Below are 18,072 nucleotides of genomic sequence, written 5' to 3'. Positions count from 1 at the left end.
CATGCCATCCATTCATTTTGAAAGATCATTTTAAGGGATGAGCCTAAAAACGAGGCATATCAAAGGCTCATGTGGACCACACCATAGAAAGCAGTGAAATTGAAAGCCTACCATTGAAAACCTTTTGGGGCATAAATATTTTGGATGTGACTCATTTTTTAGCCCATAACATTAAATAAAATTCTAAATCCAATAGACGGATTGGATTCGACACATAAATCACAACAGGACCCACGACCCTTATAACATGACAACATTGACCCTTATTACGTTACAACCACGAACTGCACACGTCACATAACAACCTCAACCCATGATGACTACGATTTGTATAACATAACCACGACCTATATCAACCACGACCCACATAACATGACAACCAAGACCCATACAACATGATAACCACTATCCGGATGACAACCACGACCCACATAACATGACAACCACAACCCATATAACATGATAACCACGACCCAGATGACAACCACAACCCATGATGACTACGATCTGTATAACATAACCAGGACCTATATCGACCACGACCCACATAACATGACAACCAAGACCCATACAACATGATAACCACTATCCAGATGACAACCATGACCCACATAACATGACAACCACAACCCATATAACATGATAACCACGACCCAGATGACAACCACAACCCATATAACATGACAACCATGACCTATCTCAACCACGACCCACATAACATGACAGCCACGACCCATATAACATGATAACTACGACCCTTGACAACCATGACTTGAATGACAACCACGACCATGACCCATATAACATGACAACTATGACCAAGACCCATATAACATAACAACTACGACCCACGACAACCATGACCCATATAACATAACAACCACGACCCATATAGCTTGACAACCATGACCCATATAACATGACAACCTTGACCCATATAACTTGGGCAGTGTCCATTTCTAACAAACATCACAGTGAGCCCATGGATTATACACATACATCAATGTGGGCCCATATGGGTCGTGGTTTGCATGGGTCGTAGTTGTCATGTTATATGGGTCGTCGCTATCATGTTGCATAGATCATGGTTTGCAATGTGTTCACTTCCTTTTCTACCAAACCATTGGTACCATAGCTTAAGGCCCCGCAATAGGGTGATCCAAACCATCCACCTTGTCGGCCAGCTCGCCGTGGGCCCAAAAAGTCTTGACTTGGGCAGTATCCACTTCTAAAAAGCATCACAGTGAGCCTGGAAAGTTTCTACAGTCACCATTATTTTCTATTTTGTGGCCCACACGAGCACCAGATTAGGCTGATATTTGAGCCCTACCCCTAAAATGACACAACAAAAAGGATGGGCGACATGGATTATACACACGTATATATCAATGTGGGCCCATATGGGTCATTGTTTGCATGGGTCATAGTTGTCATGTTATATGGGTCGTGGTTGTCATGTTGCATAAAGTGTGTACTGATATGGGTGTGTACTAACAAACTAACCCCCCCTCAAAAAAAAAAAAATTGTTACATGGATCGTGGTATCCATGTGTTCACTTCCTCTTATACCAAACCATTAGTACCATAGGTTAAGGCCCACAATGGGGTGATCCGATCCATCCACCTTGTCAGTCAGCTTGCCGTGGGCCCAAAAAGTCCTGATATGGGTAGTGTACGCTTCTAACAAATTTCACAGTGAGCCTGGAAAGTTTCAACAGTCACCATTAATTTTTATTATGTGGGCCACACGAGTACTGGAACGAGCTGATATTTGGGTCCTAGCCCTAAAATGACATGGTAAGAAGGATGGGCGACACGGATGAAACACATACATGATGGTGGGGCCCACAGACCACAGAGCACCAGCCATTGGCTAGTGGCAGGGGAGTAGGCAATCTGTCACTTTCTCGGGTGTTGAAAAAGAAGGTAACTTCTTATTCAGTCCTACCTCCCGAGATAATTTAATCAAATTTTGAGGTGTGTACAGTCAAATTTCCTATTATATATTTGTGAGTTTATCGTGGAAAAAGAGCAAGTCGACCGCGTGTTGACTGCGCAACACCAGTTATTGGCACCGGGTGCAACGCCCAAACTTTGTGTTGCCAACGGTGATCTGTGTGCCTCATCCACTCCATCGATCGTTTGTTACTTCAGGTCTCGAATGGCAAGCATATTCCGATCTTTTCTAACGGAATTCCTCTGAGAAACAGAGGTAATGTTCGTCCCGTTTACACGAGCTTTTCTTTTTGCTTTTTTTTTTTTTTTTTTTCTATTCTATCGATGTCTGGTTTTCGATCTGCGGGAGCAACTGTGGTGGGAGAGAACTGAATCGCGGAGTTTCTACATCGGGGTTCGGAAATCATTTGGAATACTCGCGGAAAAGGCAGTTTGTTTTGTTCAGGGAATTCGCACGTTGAGCAGCTTCATAAACTGCAGGTAATCCGCCCTCGGACGCGGATTTCCTGCGAAAGCTTTCGCATGCATGAAGTTCCTGTGCGAGGAATGTAGGTGGGGCCCATTGCGATGTTTGTAAGAAATCCACTCCATCCATCCGTTTTTAGAGATCATTTTAGGACATACGCACAAAAATAAGGCGTGTAAAAACCTCAAATGGGCCACACGAGAAGAAACTGTGGGATTTAGTGACCACCGTTGAAACATTTATATGGCGACAAAAGTTTTGTATCGGTCTAATTTTTTGTTGTTTTCACTTCATTCCAATGAAAAATTACCTTATAAACGATTTGGATGGAATATAAGCATCAAGGTGGAGCCTAGTAAGGTTTCAACGGTAGGCATTCTTTTCCCCATTGTTTCATCTCGTATGGCCTACTTGACTTTAGGATCGTCCTCATTTTTTGTCCCGCTTTCTAAAATGAGCACGAAAAACGGATGGACGGGTTGGATTTCTCGTAAACATCACGGTGGACCTCACCTTGCATCCTGCCAAAGTTTTTCCCAGGAAATCCGCGTCCTCCGCCGTCCGATGAGAATTCTGTTTCGCGGAAAGCTGTTGGCCGATGTACCACACATCAGAGATATAGCTAGTGTGGGTACGTGTCGTGCCAAGACGAGGGAAACGGATTGGCTACTCCCCCTGCCATCAGCCAATGGCTGGTGGTCGGTGTTCTGTGGGCCCCACCATGATCTATTTGTTTCATCCATGCTGTCAATCTATTTTTCTAGATAATTTTATATATGAGACCAAAAACAAGTTATATCCAAATATCAAGTGGACCACATCATAGGAAACCTTGTTGAATGAACGTTGACCATTAAAAACTTTTTGGGGGCCATAAAAGCTTTAGATCAAGATGATATTTATTTTTTCCTTTCATCTGGGTCTGTTTGACCTAATCAATAGATTGGATGTCAAATAAACAGTACATTGGCCCTTGGGAGGACTTAAATGGTGGATATCCAATCACTATTGTTTTCTTGTGGTGTGGTCCACATGAGATTTATATCCCTCTCATTTTTTAGATAAAACCCTGAAATGATCTGTAAAAATGGATGAACGGAATGGATGAAATACATACATCATGGTGGGGCCCACATAGCACCGACCACCAGCCACCGGACTGTGGCAGGGGGAGTAGCCAATCCGCCTCCTGCCTATGTGGGCCCCACCATGTTGTATGTGTTTCATCCATTCTGTTCATCCATTTTTACAGATCATTTCAGGGCTTTATCTAAAAAATGAGAGGGATATAAATCTCATGTGGACCACACCACAGGAAAACATTAGTGATTGGATATCCACCATTTAAATCCTCCCAAGGCCCACTGTACTGTTTATTTGACATCCAATCCATTGATTAGGTCATACAGACCCAGCTGAAGCGAAAAAATAAATATCATCTTGATCTAAAGCTTTTATGGCCCCCAAAAAGTTTTTAATGGTCGACGTTCATTCAACAATGTTGTTTGTAATGTGGTCCACTTGATATTGGGATATACCTTATTTTTTGTCTCATACCATAAAATTATCTAGAAAAATAGATTGACGGCATGGATGAAACAAATACATCATGGTGGGGCCCACAGTGGCTAGTGGCAGGGGGAGTAGCCAATCCGTTTCCCCATGGGCAATGGTTGGCCGGGGTGACCGTGTTCTCCTCTTTCGCTTGCCATTTTTGTTTTTCATCTGATTGGTGGCTATGGCTGCCTCCACATGATGGCAGCTATGGCTACCGTCGTTGCAATGGGTTTTGATGCCTTGTTCTTATAGTTATAATTTATTGATCATCAGTCCCTTTTTCTGATCAAATGGAAGCATATTATATGGCTAAATGTACTGGTGCAGCCTATCCAATTAGTGGATAGGTGTGATTTTCGTGCTAGGCGTGTATCATGGTGCGGCTGTTTGTGTAATCGTTTCGCTTTGAACTGGGGCAGTGTACAGCAGAGACCAGAGGGTATGATACGTTGAGGAATCATGCATTCCGGCTTTTACGCTCTAGAAATGAGGTAAAAGTCTCAGTAAATGTAAGCTCTACCACATTTAAAAGCAACTTTTCACTCTTCTAGATTTGGGGAGATGTTACAGTAGAGCCGGAATAACTTCCATATGACATCGAACCTGTTCAAAACAGGTGCATCTTACCATGACCTAATGTAAACCAGTAATCACGCCGGTTTAATCAACATGTAGGGCACACATAAATTTGAACGGTTTTGGGTTTGCTTGACACACTTGATAGTTGGAATAACTCATTTTTTGTAGTTCCTATGCACCAGTTGCATGTCAAACACAAACACCACATGCACCCACAGTGGCAAGACTACAGCATTTCTTTGAAAGAAGTACAAGAAGAGGGATTTTAGTCATTTTACTGGCAAGACTCAGCTTGCAAGATGAGTTCATCTCATTTTAGTAAGGAGTAATTATGTGTTAGAGATCAACGTAATGATTTAACATGTAGATATGAGATCAAGATCTTTAATACATAATTATTGTTAACTAAAATGAGATTTAACTCTTTTTTTTTTTTTTTTTTAGGTATCTACAAAACTCCGCCTCAGTATTTCTTTTTTCTACTTGTCCTAATTCTTCAATTGTTGGGAAGGTTTTCTGATTTAGTAGTTGACATCTACACTTACCATTTTAGATGAATACACCGTTTCCTAGTACTGTCGTAGAACAGTGCAAGTTTGTAATGTGGTATTAGTAGAGGGAGAAAATAAATGGTGGATGTGTAAACTGTGACGTCTTTTGCATTTTTATGTTTTTACTAATTTTACAGTTTTTTGCCATTTTTTAGGCAAGCTCTTTTGAAGCAAAGCCGTGGAAAAATATTGGTTACCAAGTTGAGGTTGGAGGTTTCTGACTTTGGGAAGTATAGGAGCTGAGGGAAGACGATACGGAGGAGCCATGTTGCCCCGTTTGGATAAAGGTTAAAATTTGAACATTTATATTTACAATCAATCACACACTGTCAAAGGTACCAATAATTAATTTAGTTCTAAATAAATTAAGGAATGTTTGGATATACTATTTAAGATTTGAGTTCAAATCAATTTTAAGTTGTTTACTTCTTTGGTTACTTGTATGGGTAAAATCGAGCTAACCTAATGAGTCATGAGGCCACTAGAGTATCCAAGTAAACTCTCTAAAAAAACATAAGGGTTAAGGAAGATGAGCCAAGCAGAGAGAGTCAGTGTCCGAGCCAAAACACTTGGGATAAGGCTTGTCAGCAGAACTACAGATCTCGGCAGCAGACCTGCCGATCTCGACCTTATAGGCCTACCTCAAGGTCGGAGGCTAACCTCGACCCCGGATACCGACCTAAACCTCAAATATTGACCTCGACCACGGATAACAACCTCAACCTTTGAAATAGGAATATCTGAGAGAATTTTGCGACATACAAGGATAAGATCAGTCAAACGAGGTCATGGCCGAGGATCATGGCGATCGAGCCTAAATAAGAGATATTCTCAAAATTAGATTCCAACTCCAATTCGGGCCCCTCCAATGTATCTAACAAATCCACTGGGATATGCAGACTACTTATGAACACCTATAAATACACCCCCTGCCATAAGAAGAAGGTATGCACAACTATCTCGATTCTACTACGCCTGATGTTAGTTCATACACCTGACTTAGGCATCATAGGGTCCTTGGCCACAACCAACACCCCCAGTGTCTCCTTGTTTTTCATTGAATTGTAAGTACCTAGCGGCAAACAGGAGGTGAGGCAAGATCAACCAGATTTGAGCAACAATAGTTTAGCGGCATCTATGGGAATGGCAGTAAAGCCATCCACAAGTTTCCTCTACATCAAAGCTACTTGCCCGCTTCCCCCTTTATCTTATGATAGCTAAAGGAAAACAAAAGGCCTTGGCTGCCATGACTGAGCTGATCCTGTGCCGAAAAAATAGCCTGAGAATTCTCAGGCACCGCAATCACAACACTAGGCCGACCTCCCTCCCACTGTAGTCGTACAAAGATCTGGGAATAGGGGAGATCAGCGCGTCTCTCTAGAAAACCAAGTCGAAGCCTTAGGCAGTAATGTGGATCAGATAATGTGGATATTGGAAAGACGTCAACCATTCCCTAACCAAGCCATGGAAGTGGGGGCAACAACTAAGCAATCTCGACCTTTGCAAGTACATCACAACTTGTATGCAGTAAAGGATCAACCAACGCAATGTAAGTAGGTCACTATGCAAACAATGGGAATAATCAAGCTCGTCGAGTCTAACCTGTGGCACACTAAGAAAAAAGAAGGCATGTAAAGGCTCCTAAGGTTGTCATAGAAAACGAGGTCCCATGGGAGAGAGAGCTGAAGGAAATCTGATACTAACACGACGACATCTAGCAAGCGTGCCAAGCAAAAGCCCCAACTTTCATCGACGCCATGCTTGAGGAAGTCAAGCCCTCGTTCACGGATGACATCATGAGATCCCAGTTGTTGTATAGGTTCCGGATGCCTCAGATCACCCCCTACTCAGGATTCGGGGACCCGGTTGAGTACCTGGAATCTTTTACAGCTTGGATGGAACTTCACGGTGCCTCTAGGCCTGTGATGTGCAGAGCATTTTTCCTATCCTTGCTAGGAGCCACATGAAAATGGTACAGACACTAGAACCCAAAGTCTGTTGGCTCCTTCACTCAACTTAGCAAGGTCTTCATCACACAGTTCATCGGTGTGAAAGATAGAAGAAAGCCATCAACTCATCTTCTCACAATTACTCAGAGGGAGGATGAGTTATTGAGAGACTGCATCATGCGCTTCTACATAGAAGCAGTCCAAGTTAATGGTTACTCCGACCAGATAGCTCTTGCCGCTATGATAGCTGGCCTTAAGCAGGGAAAGTTTCTCTTCTCAATTGGTAAGAACCACCACGACTACTCCAGTCAACCTACTTAACCGAGCCTAAAAATACTCAAATGCGGAAGAGCTCTTCAGCTCCCAGAGAGCTACTCGAAGCAGAAATGGCTCGTCTAGGGACATGAAACGAAAAGTGGAAGGGGCCATCTACCGCTAATAGTAAGAAGAAGGAGGACGATCAGAGCAGAAGCTAACACATAAACTGATGACCAGAGAGCCGATTCCACTCATATACTCCCCTGAACACTACTCCTGAACAAGTACGGATGGAAGTATATGATAAAAGGATTTTGAAATGGCCCAACAAGATGAAGGCCGACATTAAGAAAAGAGACAAGCATAAATATTGTCATTTTCATCGAGATCATGGTCACAATATGACGAAATGTTTTGACCTTTAAGAAGAAATTGAGTCCCTCATCCGGAAGGGGCACCTGTGAGAGTTCATTGATTAAGGAAGGGACAACCGACCAGCCAGGTAAGAAGTGAAATGTGATGAGTAGAACAACAATGAAGCCACAAGTGAGATATACACCATATTCGGGGGACCAGCCGGTGGTAGAAACTCGAACAGGGCATGCCAAGCACACACTCGAAGTGCGAGCAATAGAGACAATGAGCATCACGTCTACCTTATTGGCAGGATTACAAAAGAACAAAGGTTGAGCTCATGTAACTTAACTATTACAGAGGAGGATGCTTAATGACTCCACCACCCATACGACATCCCCTTGGTAGTGATAATGACTATGGCTAACCATAAGGTGCATCGGATACTAGTCGACATCGACAACTCGGCCAATATTCTGTTCACCATCATTTTCAACATGATGGGAGTTGGGAGGTCCAGATTATGACCTGTCCAGACTCCCATACTCGAATTTGCATGAGAGAAGATTACCTCTAAAGGAAGTATACTTGAAAGTTATGCTATTGATGTCCTTGAGGGGGGTGAATAAGACTATACCAATTTCTCCAATAAAAATGCGGAAATAATAATCTCAATCGTACAAAGTATTGAAACCTTGATTTTGATTAATTCGTAGGACAACCTTCACCTATTATTTTAGGCAGGACAATCTTATTTCACAACATCCTTGAAATCAAACTTTAAAAAAAGAAAAAGACATAATCAAATAAAATAATCACTACAAATGCACAAGGAATTATAGTGGCTTGGTTCTTAAACCCACGCCTACTCCACTCCTAAAATTATCACCCTTTTACAATTCTTGTGATTTTCACGAGCTTACCACAATAAAACCCCCTTTGTGATTTTCATGGGCGTACTACAATAAAACTCAATGAGATTTCCAAGCTATCTCAAAAAAACTCACATAAAGCAATAACAACAACAACAATACTTATCTTCAAATATTGATTTGAAGATATAGTCGAGGCTTCGAGCAACGATCTTCTTCTTTTTTAGTGTCGATGAAGCAGTATATGCTCAACCAGAAAGAAGATAGGGATCTAATGTATTTTAAAGAATAAACCCTAAATGTTGCAAATTCAATTCTCTATTTCTCAAGTGGAGTATAAATTATTTTGTTATTGCTTTTAACACTAACTTGAGAAAGGGAATTGAATAAGCTAAATAAAAATAATAATTACCACACAGATAACTTTGGGAGGACCTGAGTTTCTCTCTAACTTGCAGAACATTTATCATTGAATTTCATTATAGAAAAAATGAGAGAAGTTCCCTATTTATAGCCAAAAGATTTGGAAATTCGGTTAGCCTAGAAATAAGTTCGGCTGGTTGGATTCCAACAATTCTGTTCCAATAGCTATTAGATTACGTAGGATAAGATAAATAAAAAATTAGGCTGGCTTGAGCAAAAATTCGGCTGGCCGAATGTAGGGTTCGGCTAAACGAATTCCTTTCAAAATTCTAGAATTCATTGTTGGAAAGTTGACATGAGACACCTATGGGCTGGTCGAACTTGCAACAAATTTTTTGAATTTTAAATATGAAAATTTAGCCGAATCTGTAGTTGGGTTAACTGAAGTATGTTGGGCTGGCCGAACTTCAGTGAACTTACACAGTAATTTAAACATTTTAACTATTTTTCAAAAGGACCTAACCTAAAGTCTTTCTAGGGTCATTTAACCTGATGGTTGACATATACAAAGATGTTTATCTTGAAACCATGCAAAGTCTTTAAGTCTTGAGATGTTAAGTCAATTTTGAGCCGATTTTCAAGAGATGCCGTAGAGGACTGAAGTGTACTTGAGATCTAACCAGTATTTTTTTTTATGAAATTTGATAACTCCAAGTGTGCTTTAAATACAAGCACTTATAATCTCCCCCTTTGTCAAGTTCATGAAAAAATACATATACATACATACACATCACATCATACCATACACATACATTAAACATACACATCTCATGAACTCAACCATCAATTTGAAGCTTCAGTTAAAAAATCATCTGATCACCACCAGCCACCTATTGCTCCCCCTAAGAAATATACTCAAGATGTTTTCCAAATATACACACAAGATATATCCATGCATATATACACAAGATATATCCATGCAAAATATAAAAATAAAAAATAAAAATAAAAATTCAATTTTCAACAATTAGATATTATCGTATTTAAGCACATGTATGCACACTTCTCTCCATTTTTGTCACAAGTTGATAAAGGAAGATTTAAACAAAGGAAGTAGTTACAAATGGGTAGTTTTAATTAAGCATATCAAAGAGAATTAAATATCTAAGCAATATCAAGTAAACATGGTGAAACGTCTAAAAATATCAAGAAAATATTTCAAGCTAGAAACTTAAATTATTACAAATTATTCAAACTTAAATGATAATGGAGTGGGCATCTTAGGATCAATGGTTTTCAGGCTCTCGCTTAGTCAAAATCCAACTTTCATCAGCTAGTGCTTCATTTATGTTGACCAATTCTATTTGGAAAGTAAAGCAGGCATTTTCCAATTATCTTTTGGTTTGAACACCAGAAAGAGGGTTACCAAGTATTTGATTAGCTGGATAGTCTTTTACCCACCTTAATTCAATAGAATCTAATTTGGACGATGGTTTACTTTGATTAATCATAATAGTATCGTCGTCGTCATCATCATATTGGTGACGACTAGGATTGATTGGTTGATCATCAATTACAACATTCATTGATTCTTGAATCATCCTAGTTCTTTTATTTAGAACATGATATGTTTGACTGTTTAAAGCATATCCCTTGAAAATTCCCTCATCATTTTTTGCTTCGAAAATTTTCAAATTTACTCGATTAAGTAAAATAAAGCATTTTCTTTCAAAAGTACATAAATATTTAATAGTGAGCTTTTTGTCAAATCATAATTCATAATCTATTTTATTTTTAGCTGCTCTTATGTAAACATGATTAATTATATAGCAAGCAGTATTTATAGTTTTAGCCCATAAGTATTTAGGCAATTTCATGCTATTTAGCATTACACTAGCCATTTCTTGTAGAACTCGAATTTTCTTTTAGCAACTCCATTTTGCTAAGGTATTTTTGGAGTAGAAAATTCATGTAATATTCCATGGTTATTACAATATTTTTTAAAATTGTTATTCTTGAATTCAGTTCCATAATCACTTCTTATTCTAATCACAGACAAATCCTTTTCAGTTTGGATGCATTTTATAAGCTTTTTGACTTTGCCAAGGGCATTCGACTTTTCTCTTAAAAAGGCTACCCAATAATATCTACTGTAATCATCAACCACGACTATAAAATATTTCTTTCTGCCTCTACTCTCTATTTTAGTTGGTCCAACTAAATCCATGTGGAGTAATTCAAGAGGTCTTGTAGTGGCTAAGGAGTTTACTTTTTTGTGACTACTTTTAATTTTCTTGCCTATTTGATAGGCACCGCATACTTTGTTGTCTATCCTTTTTAATTTGGGTAAGTCACGCAAGTGATATCTTTTACTCAATTTATATGCCATAATTTAGTCTTGTCTGTTTGGACCATGTAACAGGAATGATTTATTGAGCAAGAGTCCTTAATGATATAGCAATTTTTAGACGTCCTGCGACCATTTAATATCATATGTCATTTATTATTTATTATCTCACATCTGTGATCCAAAATTTTTACACTATGATTGTTATCATAGACTTGAGATATGCTCAAAAGATTATATTTTAAACCTTTAACATATAAAACATTTTTAAAGATAGGTAAGTCGGAAAGTTGTACATTACCTTCATAGATGATCTTGCAGCTACCATCTCTGAATGAAGCTGAGCCACCATCGATTTGGTTAATGTTAAATAGAATGACTTTATCACTAGTCATATGTCTGGAACATCCACTATCTAGGTACCATCTTAAATGGCTACTTGCTTTGAAAGCCATGTAAATAACAAGACACTGAACCTTTGGAACCCATTTTATTATAGTTTTAGGCTTAGGAGGGTGTCTTATCTTTCGCTATGCTTAGGAGTTAGGATTTCTCCTATTTCAGTTTACTCCGTTCTTACCGGAGTTGGATTTCAACAGCTCTTTGAGAAAGTCCACAATTTTATCAGCAAGAGGGGGATTTCTATTATTTCTCCTTTGGTATTTATGGTTGTTGGCACAAGTTTTTACATTAGAGACTTCTTAAGAGGGTTTTGTATTTTTGAAATTATTCCTTTTATATTTTAAATCTTTTAAAGTTTCTTCTTTAGAGTTCGAGGATTCTCCTTTTACAAATGTAGGAGAAGAATCCTTGGATTTTAGAATGTTATCTTTAATATAACCAAGTCAAGATTTGCCACCACATCAGCGAGATGAGGTTAACAAATTTTCAAGTTTCTAGTCTCCTTGGGTATATTTCCAAGTATCCTCTGAACTCTGAAGTGAGGAAACTTTAATTTTTAATTTCTCATTTTTAGATTTAAGATTTTGCAATTTAGAAATTTTCAGACTTAAATCCAATTTTTCTTTTTCAAAACAATCAGAAAATTGAGATTTTTCCAAAACTGTATTTTCAAGTTCTAATTGTAATTTAGCACATTTTTCTTTTAGAATTTTCAATTTAGCTGCAATCTTACAGCTTTCTTTGTACAGAGCATCATATGCTACTTGAAGATCGTTTTCATTTTCAGATTCACTTCTAAGAGTTTCATAATAAGATGTTTCACAAACATCTGAAGAAGTGATTTTGGCTATAGTCATAAAGGCATTAAGATCTTTTACAATTTTTTGGTCTGATTCGTCAGTTTCTGAATTAATTTTAGATTCTGATGATTCATCCCAAGTAGCAATCATGCCTTTTCTTCTCAATTTATCCTTTTTAGGACATTTTGAAGCGAGATGTCCAAGTTCAGAACAATTAAAGCATTGGGTGTCTTTAGATTTAGATTTCCAATAGCCTGAGTTTCCTTTCATTTTGTCAAACAGTTTTTGAAAATCAATTCTTTTCTTACTTTTGAAAATTCTATAAAATTTCTTTTCCAGCATAGCCATATCATCCTCATTTTCCTCGATATCTAAATTTACAATCAAATCATTTAATTTAGATTTAGAGGATTGGAGGGCAATGGACTTGTTCTTAGGAGATTTGAAATTCAACTTGTAAGTTCGAAGAGATCCAACTAACTCCTCAACCTTCATTGTATCATTATCCCTCAATTCCTGTATAGAAGTAACTTTAAAATTTAAATATATGAAGAAGTGATCTCAATATTTTTGCACAAACATTACTTTCAAGGATTCTATCTCTAGGACCCCACATAGAATTGACTATATCATTTAATTTCGCATAGAAGTCCATAAATGACTCATTTTCTTCCATATGAATTTCCTCAAATTTAGTTGTGAGGGTTTGGATTTTAGACTTTTTCACAATGTTGGTTCCTTCATGTGTCATTTCAAGTATATCCCATGCTTGTTTAGTTGTATCACATGAAATGATTCGTTTGAATTCTTCTGGTGATAGAGCATACGTTATAGCATTTAAGGCTTTAGCATTAGCACTACGTTCACTCTTCTGAGTAGTCGTCTAAAAACTATAGCGGTTTCTTTAATGGACTTGGTTCCATTCTCAGCTAATACTTCCATCATAAGAGGGATCCATTGAGTCACAATGGCTTGCCACACACTTTCATCAATGGATTTGAGAAAGATTCTCATCTTGGCTTTCCAATATGAATAATTTGAGCCATCAAAGGGAAATGGCCTGATAATGTATAAACTTTCAAATTTTGACATCTTATAACTCTAAATCTAGCTCTAGGAGGTAAATCTCAAAAATAAAAACCTCATAGTAATACCACTTGAAAGATGAACAATCGATGTCCTAGAGTGGGTGAATAGGACTATACCAATTTCTCTAATAGAATGCGGAAATAATAATCTTAATCGCACAAAGTATTAAAACCTTTATTTAATTAATTCGTAGAAAAACCTTCACCTATTGTTTTAGGCAGGACAACCTTATTTCACGATATCCTTGAAATCAAACTTTCAAAACAAAAAGAGACAGAATCAATTAAAATAATCACCACAAATGCATAAGGAGTTATAGTGGTTCGGTGCTTAAACCCATACCTACTCCACTCCCAAAATTACTAGCTACATAATTTTAGATTTCACTATTTCAAGGTTTTCACAGGTTCACCTTAACAACCTTTTACAGTTCTTGTAATTTTCACGGGCTTACCACAATAAAACCCCCTTTGTGATTTTCACGAGCGTAACACAAAAAACCCAATGAGATTTCTGAGCTATCTCAAAGAAATCCAAATAAAGCAATAACAACAACAATACTTATCTTCAAATGTCGATTTGAAGATGTAGTGAGGATTTAATGTATTTCAAAGAATGAATCCTAACTACTGCAGATTCAATTCTATATTTCTCAAGTAGAGTATAGATTATGCCCTAATTGCATTTAACACTAAATTGAGAAAATTGAATTGAATAAGCTAAATAGAAATAATAATTACCACACATATAGCTTTGGGAGGACATGAGTTTCTCTCTAACTTTCAGAAGATTTATCAATGAATTTCGTTATAGAGGTCTTTATTTATAACTAAAAGATTTGAAAAATCGGTTAGCCTAAAAATAAGTACGGTAAGCCGGATTCCAACAATTCTATTCCAACGGCTATCGGATTACGTGGCATAAGATAAATAAAAAATTCAACTAGCTCGATCTAAAGCTTGGCTTACTGAATACAAGGTTTGGCTGGCCGAATTCCTTTGAAAATCTGAGAATTCATTACTAGAAACTTGACCCGAGACACCTTTGGGCTAGCATAATCCCAAGTTGGGCTGGTTGAACCTAAAGTTGGCCAAACTTGTAATAGATTTTTCAAATTTTGAATCTGAAAACTTAGCCGAATCTGTAGTTGGGTTAGCCGAAGTAAGTTAGGCTGCCCGAACTTGAAGTTAGGTTGGCTAAACTTTAGTGAACTTACACTGTAATTTAAACAATTTTCAAAAGGACCTAACCTATAGTCTTTCTAGGGTCATTTAACTTGATGGTTGGCATATACAAAGATCTTTATCTTGAAACCATGCCAAGCCTTTAAGTCTTGAGATGTTGAGCCGATCTTCATGAGATGTTGTAGCAGACTAAAGTGTACTTGAGATCTAACCAATATTTTGTCTACGAAATTTGACAACTCTAAGTGTGCTTCAAATACAAGTACTTAAAATATTGTTACCTGTAACCACTGGCGAAGATATTAACCAGATGACCCCTACAATTGACTTCCTCGTGGTACTGCCCATCAATTTATGATGTAATCTTGGGAGGACCATCCCTTACTACCATGAGAGTTGTAGTGTCTACATACTATCTTGCAATGAAATTCCCAACTAAGCACGATGTTTGGTAAGTCATGGGAGCTCAACATGAGGGTCAACAATGCTATTCGACAACACTCCGAGAAAAAACATAGTGACAACAGACAATGCACATCACCTCCTTGAATCCACACGAAGAATCTACTAAAAGAGGATAGCTAGTGAAAGACCTCGTATCAATATCACTATGTGAGGGCGACTCGACCCACACAATGTAGCTCGTCTCATTGATAGAGCTAGAGCAATGGACCAGGATCGTCTACCTATTGAGACAATACCCTGTTGTCTTCACTTGGTTTCACTAAGACATGTCGAGCATAGATCCAAAGGTGATGGTCCACAGATTGAACATCGACATCGACCACAAGCCAATAAGGCTAAAGTGAAGTGCATTTGATCTGGAAAGGTATACAGCCATTAGTGAGGAGGTCGATAAACTCCTCGAGGCTATGTTTATTGAGCAAATCTACTATCTTGACTGGTTGGCAAATGTCGTATTAGTAAAGAAGGTTAACGGGAAATGGCGAGTATGCGTTGACTATACCGACCTTAATAAGGCATGCCCGAGATCGACCAACTGGTTGATGACACTACCAGGCACGAACTCCTTAGCTTCATGGACGCATATTCAGGGTACAATCAAATTGTCTTGCATTAACATGACAAGCAGAAGAAGGCCTTCATCATCGATGAAGGACTCTACTGCGACAAATTCATGCCCTTTCGGGTTGAAGAATGCTGGGGCGACTTACCAATGCCTCATCAACAAAATGTTCACCAAATAGATTGGTAACACGATAAAAGTCTGTGTTAATGATATGCTGGTCAAAAGTACCAAGGCAATAGATCACGCGACTGACCTCGAATAGATATTCACGATCTTCAGGTGGTACCAAATGAAATTGAACCCAACCAAGTGTGCTTTTGGCGTCAGCTCGGGAAAGTTGCTCGGCTTCCTGGTCAATTAGAGAGGAATAAAAGTGAACCTCGACAAGATTTGAGCACTTTTGTAGATGAACTCCTTGAGAACTATGAAAGAAATTCAATGCCTCACATATAGGATAATAGCTTTGAACAAGTTTATCTCCAGAGCTACAGACAGGTGCCCACCATTTTTTAAGTAACTAAAAGGAAACATAAAGCTAACTTGGATAAGCGACTGCGAGCGTGCTTTTCAATAGTTCAAGGAGTATTTGGGGACACCCCTGCTACTCTCCAAACCTGAACTAGGGGAAATACTATTGCTATATTTAGGTGTCTTGATCACATCATTCTGCTTGGCCTTAATACGAGAAATTGGGAACAAACAACTCTTCATATACTATGTTAGTAAAGCTTTGGTCCAGGCCGAAACATGATACCCTGACATAGAAAAGTTGGCTTTGGCCTTGATCATATCATCACAACAACTACGACCATATTTGCAGTCTCACACCATCATTGTTCCAACTGATTGACCACTCCGTCAGGTGCTCCAAAAGTCTGAAGGATTAGGGCGGCTGACAAAGAGGGCAATCGAGCTCGGGGAGTTCCACGTCATATACCGACCTCAAGCCGCAATCAAAGGACAAGTCATCGCTGACTTCATCGTCGAGTTCACCTACCCCCATACCTTTATCAAAGGCAGAGAACAAACTAAAAGCTAAGTTGCAAGAATGAACCCTCTACATCGCTGGATCATCAAACTCAAAAGGCAGTAGGGCAAGTCTGATCCTTGTCGCACTCGACCAGACCACCATATAGCACGCCCTGGGATTCAAGTTCACAGCCTCTAACAATGAAGTGGAATACGAGGTGCTCCTCGTCGGGCTCAAGCTAGCCAAAGCAATAGGGGTCCGAGCCCTCAAAGTATACAACGATTCTCAGATCATCATCAATCAAGCCACTACGGAGTACCAAGCCAGAGGGGAAAGGATGATCGCCTACTTACAAAAAGAAAAAAAATTAATTAGTGAGTTTGATAAGTGCGAAGTCATCTTAGTCCCTAGGGTGAAAATTTCTAAGGTAGATGCTCTAACAAAAATAGCCATGGCAGTTGACAACGACCTTGTCAAGATAGTACTGATCGCGTTCCTACATGAGCCCAATATCAGTTAACTCAACCAAAAGGAGGCTCTCCTGATAAACCAATCACTGAGCTGGATATATCTGATCACATGCTACTTACGACTGGGCAAATTACTAGCCAATAAGCTCGAAGCTCAGAAATTAAAAAACAGATCAGCTCGGTATACCATATTTTTGGACGTACTCTACAAGAGCTGCTTTTCATTACCATATCTAAGGTGCCTCCAATCTAACGAGGCTGAATATGTTTTAAAGGAAATCTATGAAGGGGTTTGTGGCAATCGATCAGGCGAAAGAGCTCTGGTTCATAACGTAATCCATCAAGGGTACTATTGGCCAATTATCCATAAGGACACGAAGTAGTACACAAGGAGATGTGACAAGTGCGAGCGTTTCACTACGATATTGTGGTATTCTCCTGAGCAGTAGACTTTGATGAATGACACGTGGCCATTCGCGCAATGGGGGTTTGATATCATAGGACCCCTACCTGTGGGTAAGGGACAAACCAAATTTGTCATCATTATTGTAGGCTACTTTACGAAATGGGTTGAAGCTGAGCCCCTAGCCAAAATCACTGAGCTAAAAACCACCTACTTCATTTGAAAGAACATCATATGCAGATATATCATCCCTCACACCATCGTCATGGACAACAGCATGCAGTTCGACAATACTTGCTTTCGAGGACTATTTGAAAGGATCGGCATCCGCAATGCCTTCTCAACACTTCATCACCCCTATGTTAATGGACAGGTTAAAGTCATCAATAAAAATCATAAAAAATTACCTCAAAACCAAGCTCAAAAAATCCAAAGGGCTTGGGCCGACGAGCTTCCACATGTCTTCTACGCA

At 38.9% G+C, this 18,072-nt stretch overlaps 1 protein-coding gene across 1 annotated transcript in view; it reads left to right on the top strand.

Annotated features, from left to right (window-relative positions):
• The first annotated feature begins 2,059 nt into the window (after positions 1–2,059).
• The window catches only part of LOC131220450 (uncharacterized), a 39,217-nt gene continuing 23,204 nt past the window's right edge, over positions 2,060–18,072 (top strand). The window contains exons 1-2 of the mRNA XM_058215358.1: positions 2,060–2,212; positions 5,265–5,396. Of these exons, the coding sequence (XP_058071341.1) occupies positions 5,375–5,396 (22 nt within the window). The 5' untranslated portion in view covers positions 2,060–2,212; positions 5,265–5,374. The remainder of the gene's footprint in view (positions 2,213–5,264; positions 5,397–18,072) is intronic.

This window comes from Magnolia sinica, chromosome 12 (genome assembly GCF_029962835.1).
Source record: "Magnolia sinica isolate HGM2019 chromosome 12, MsV1, whole genome shotgun sequence".
NCBI lineage: Eukaryota > Viridiplantae > Streptophyta > Magnoliopsida > Magnoliales > Magnoliaceae > Magnolia > Magnolia sinica.
The sequence above is the reverse complement of the archived record's forward strand: the minus strand, read 5'-3'. Positions and strand labels throughout refer to the sequence as shown.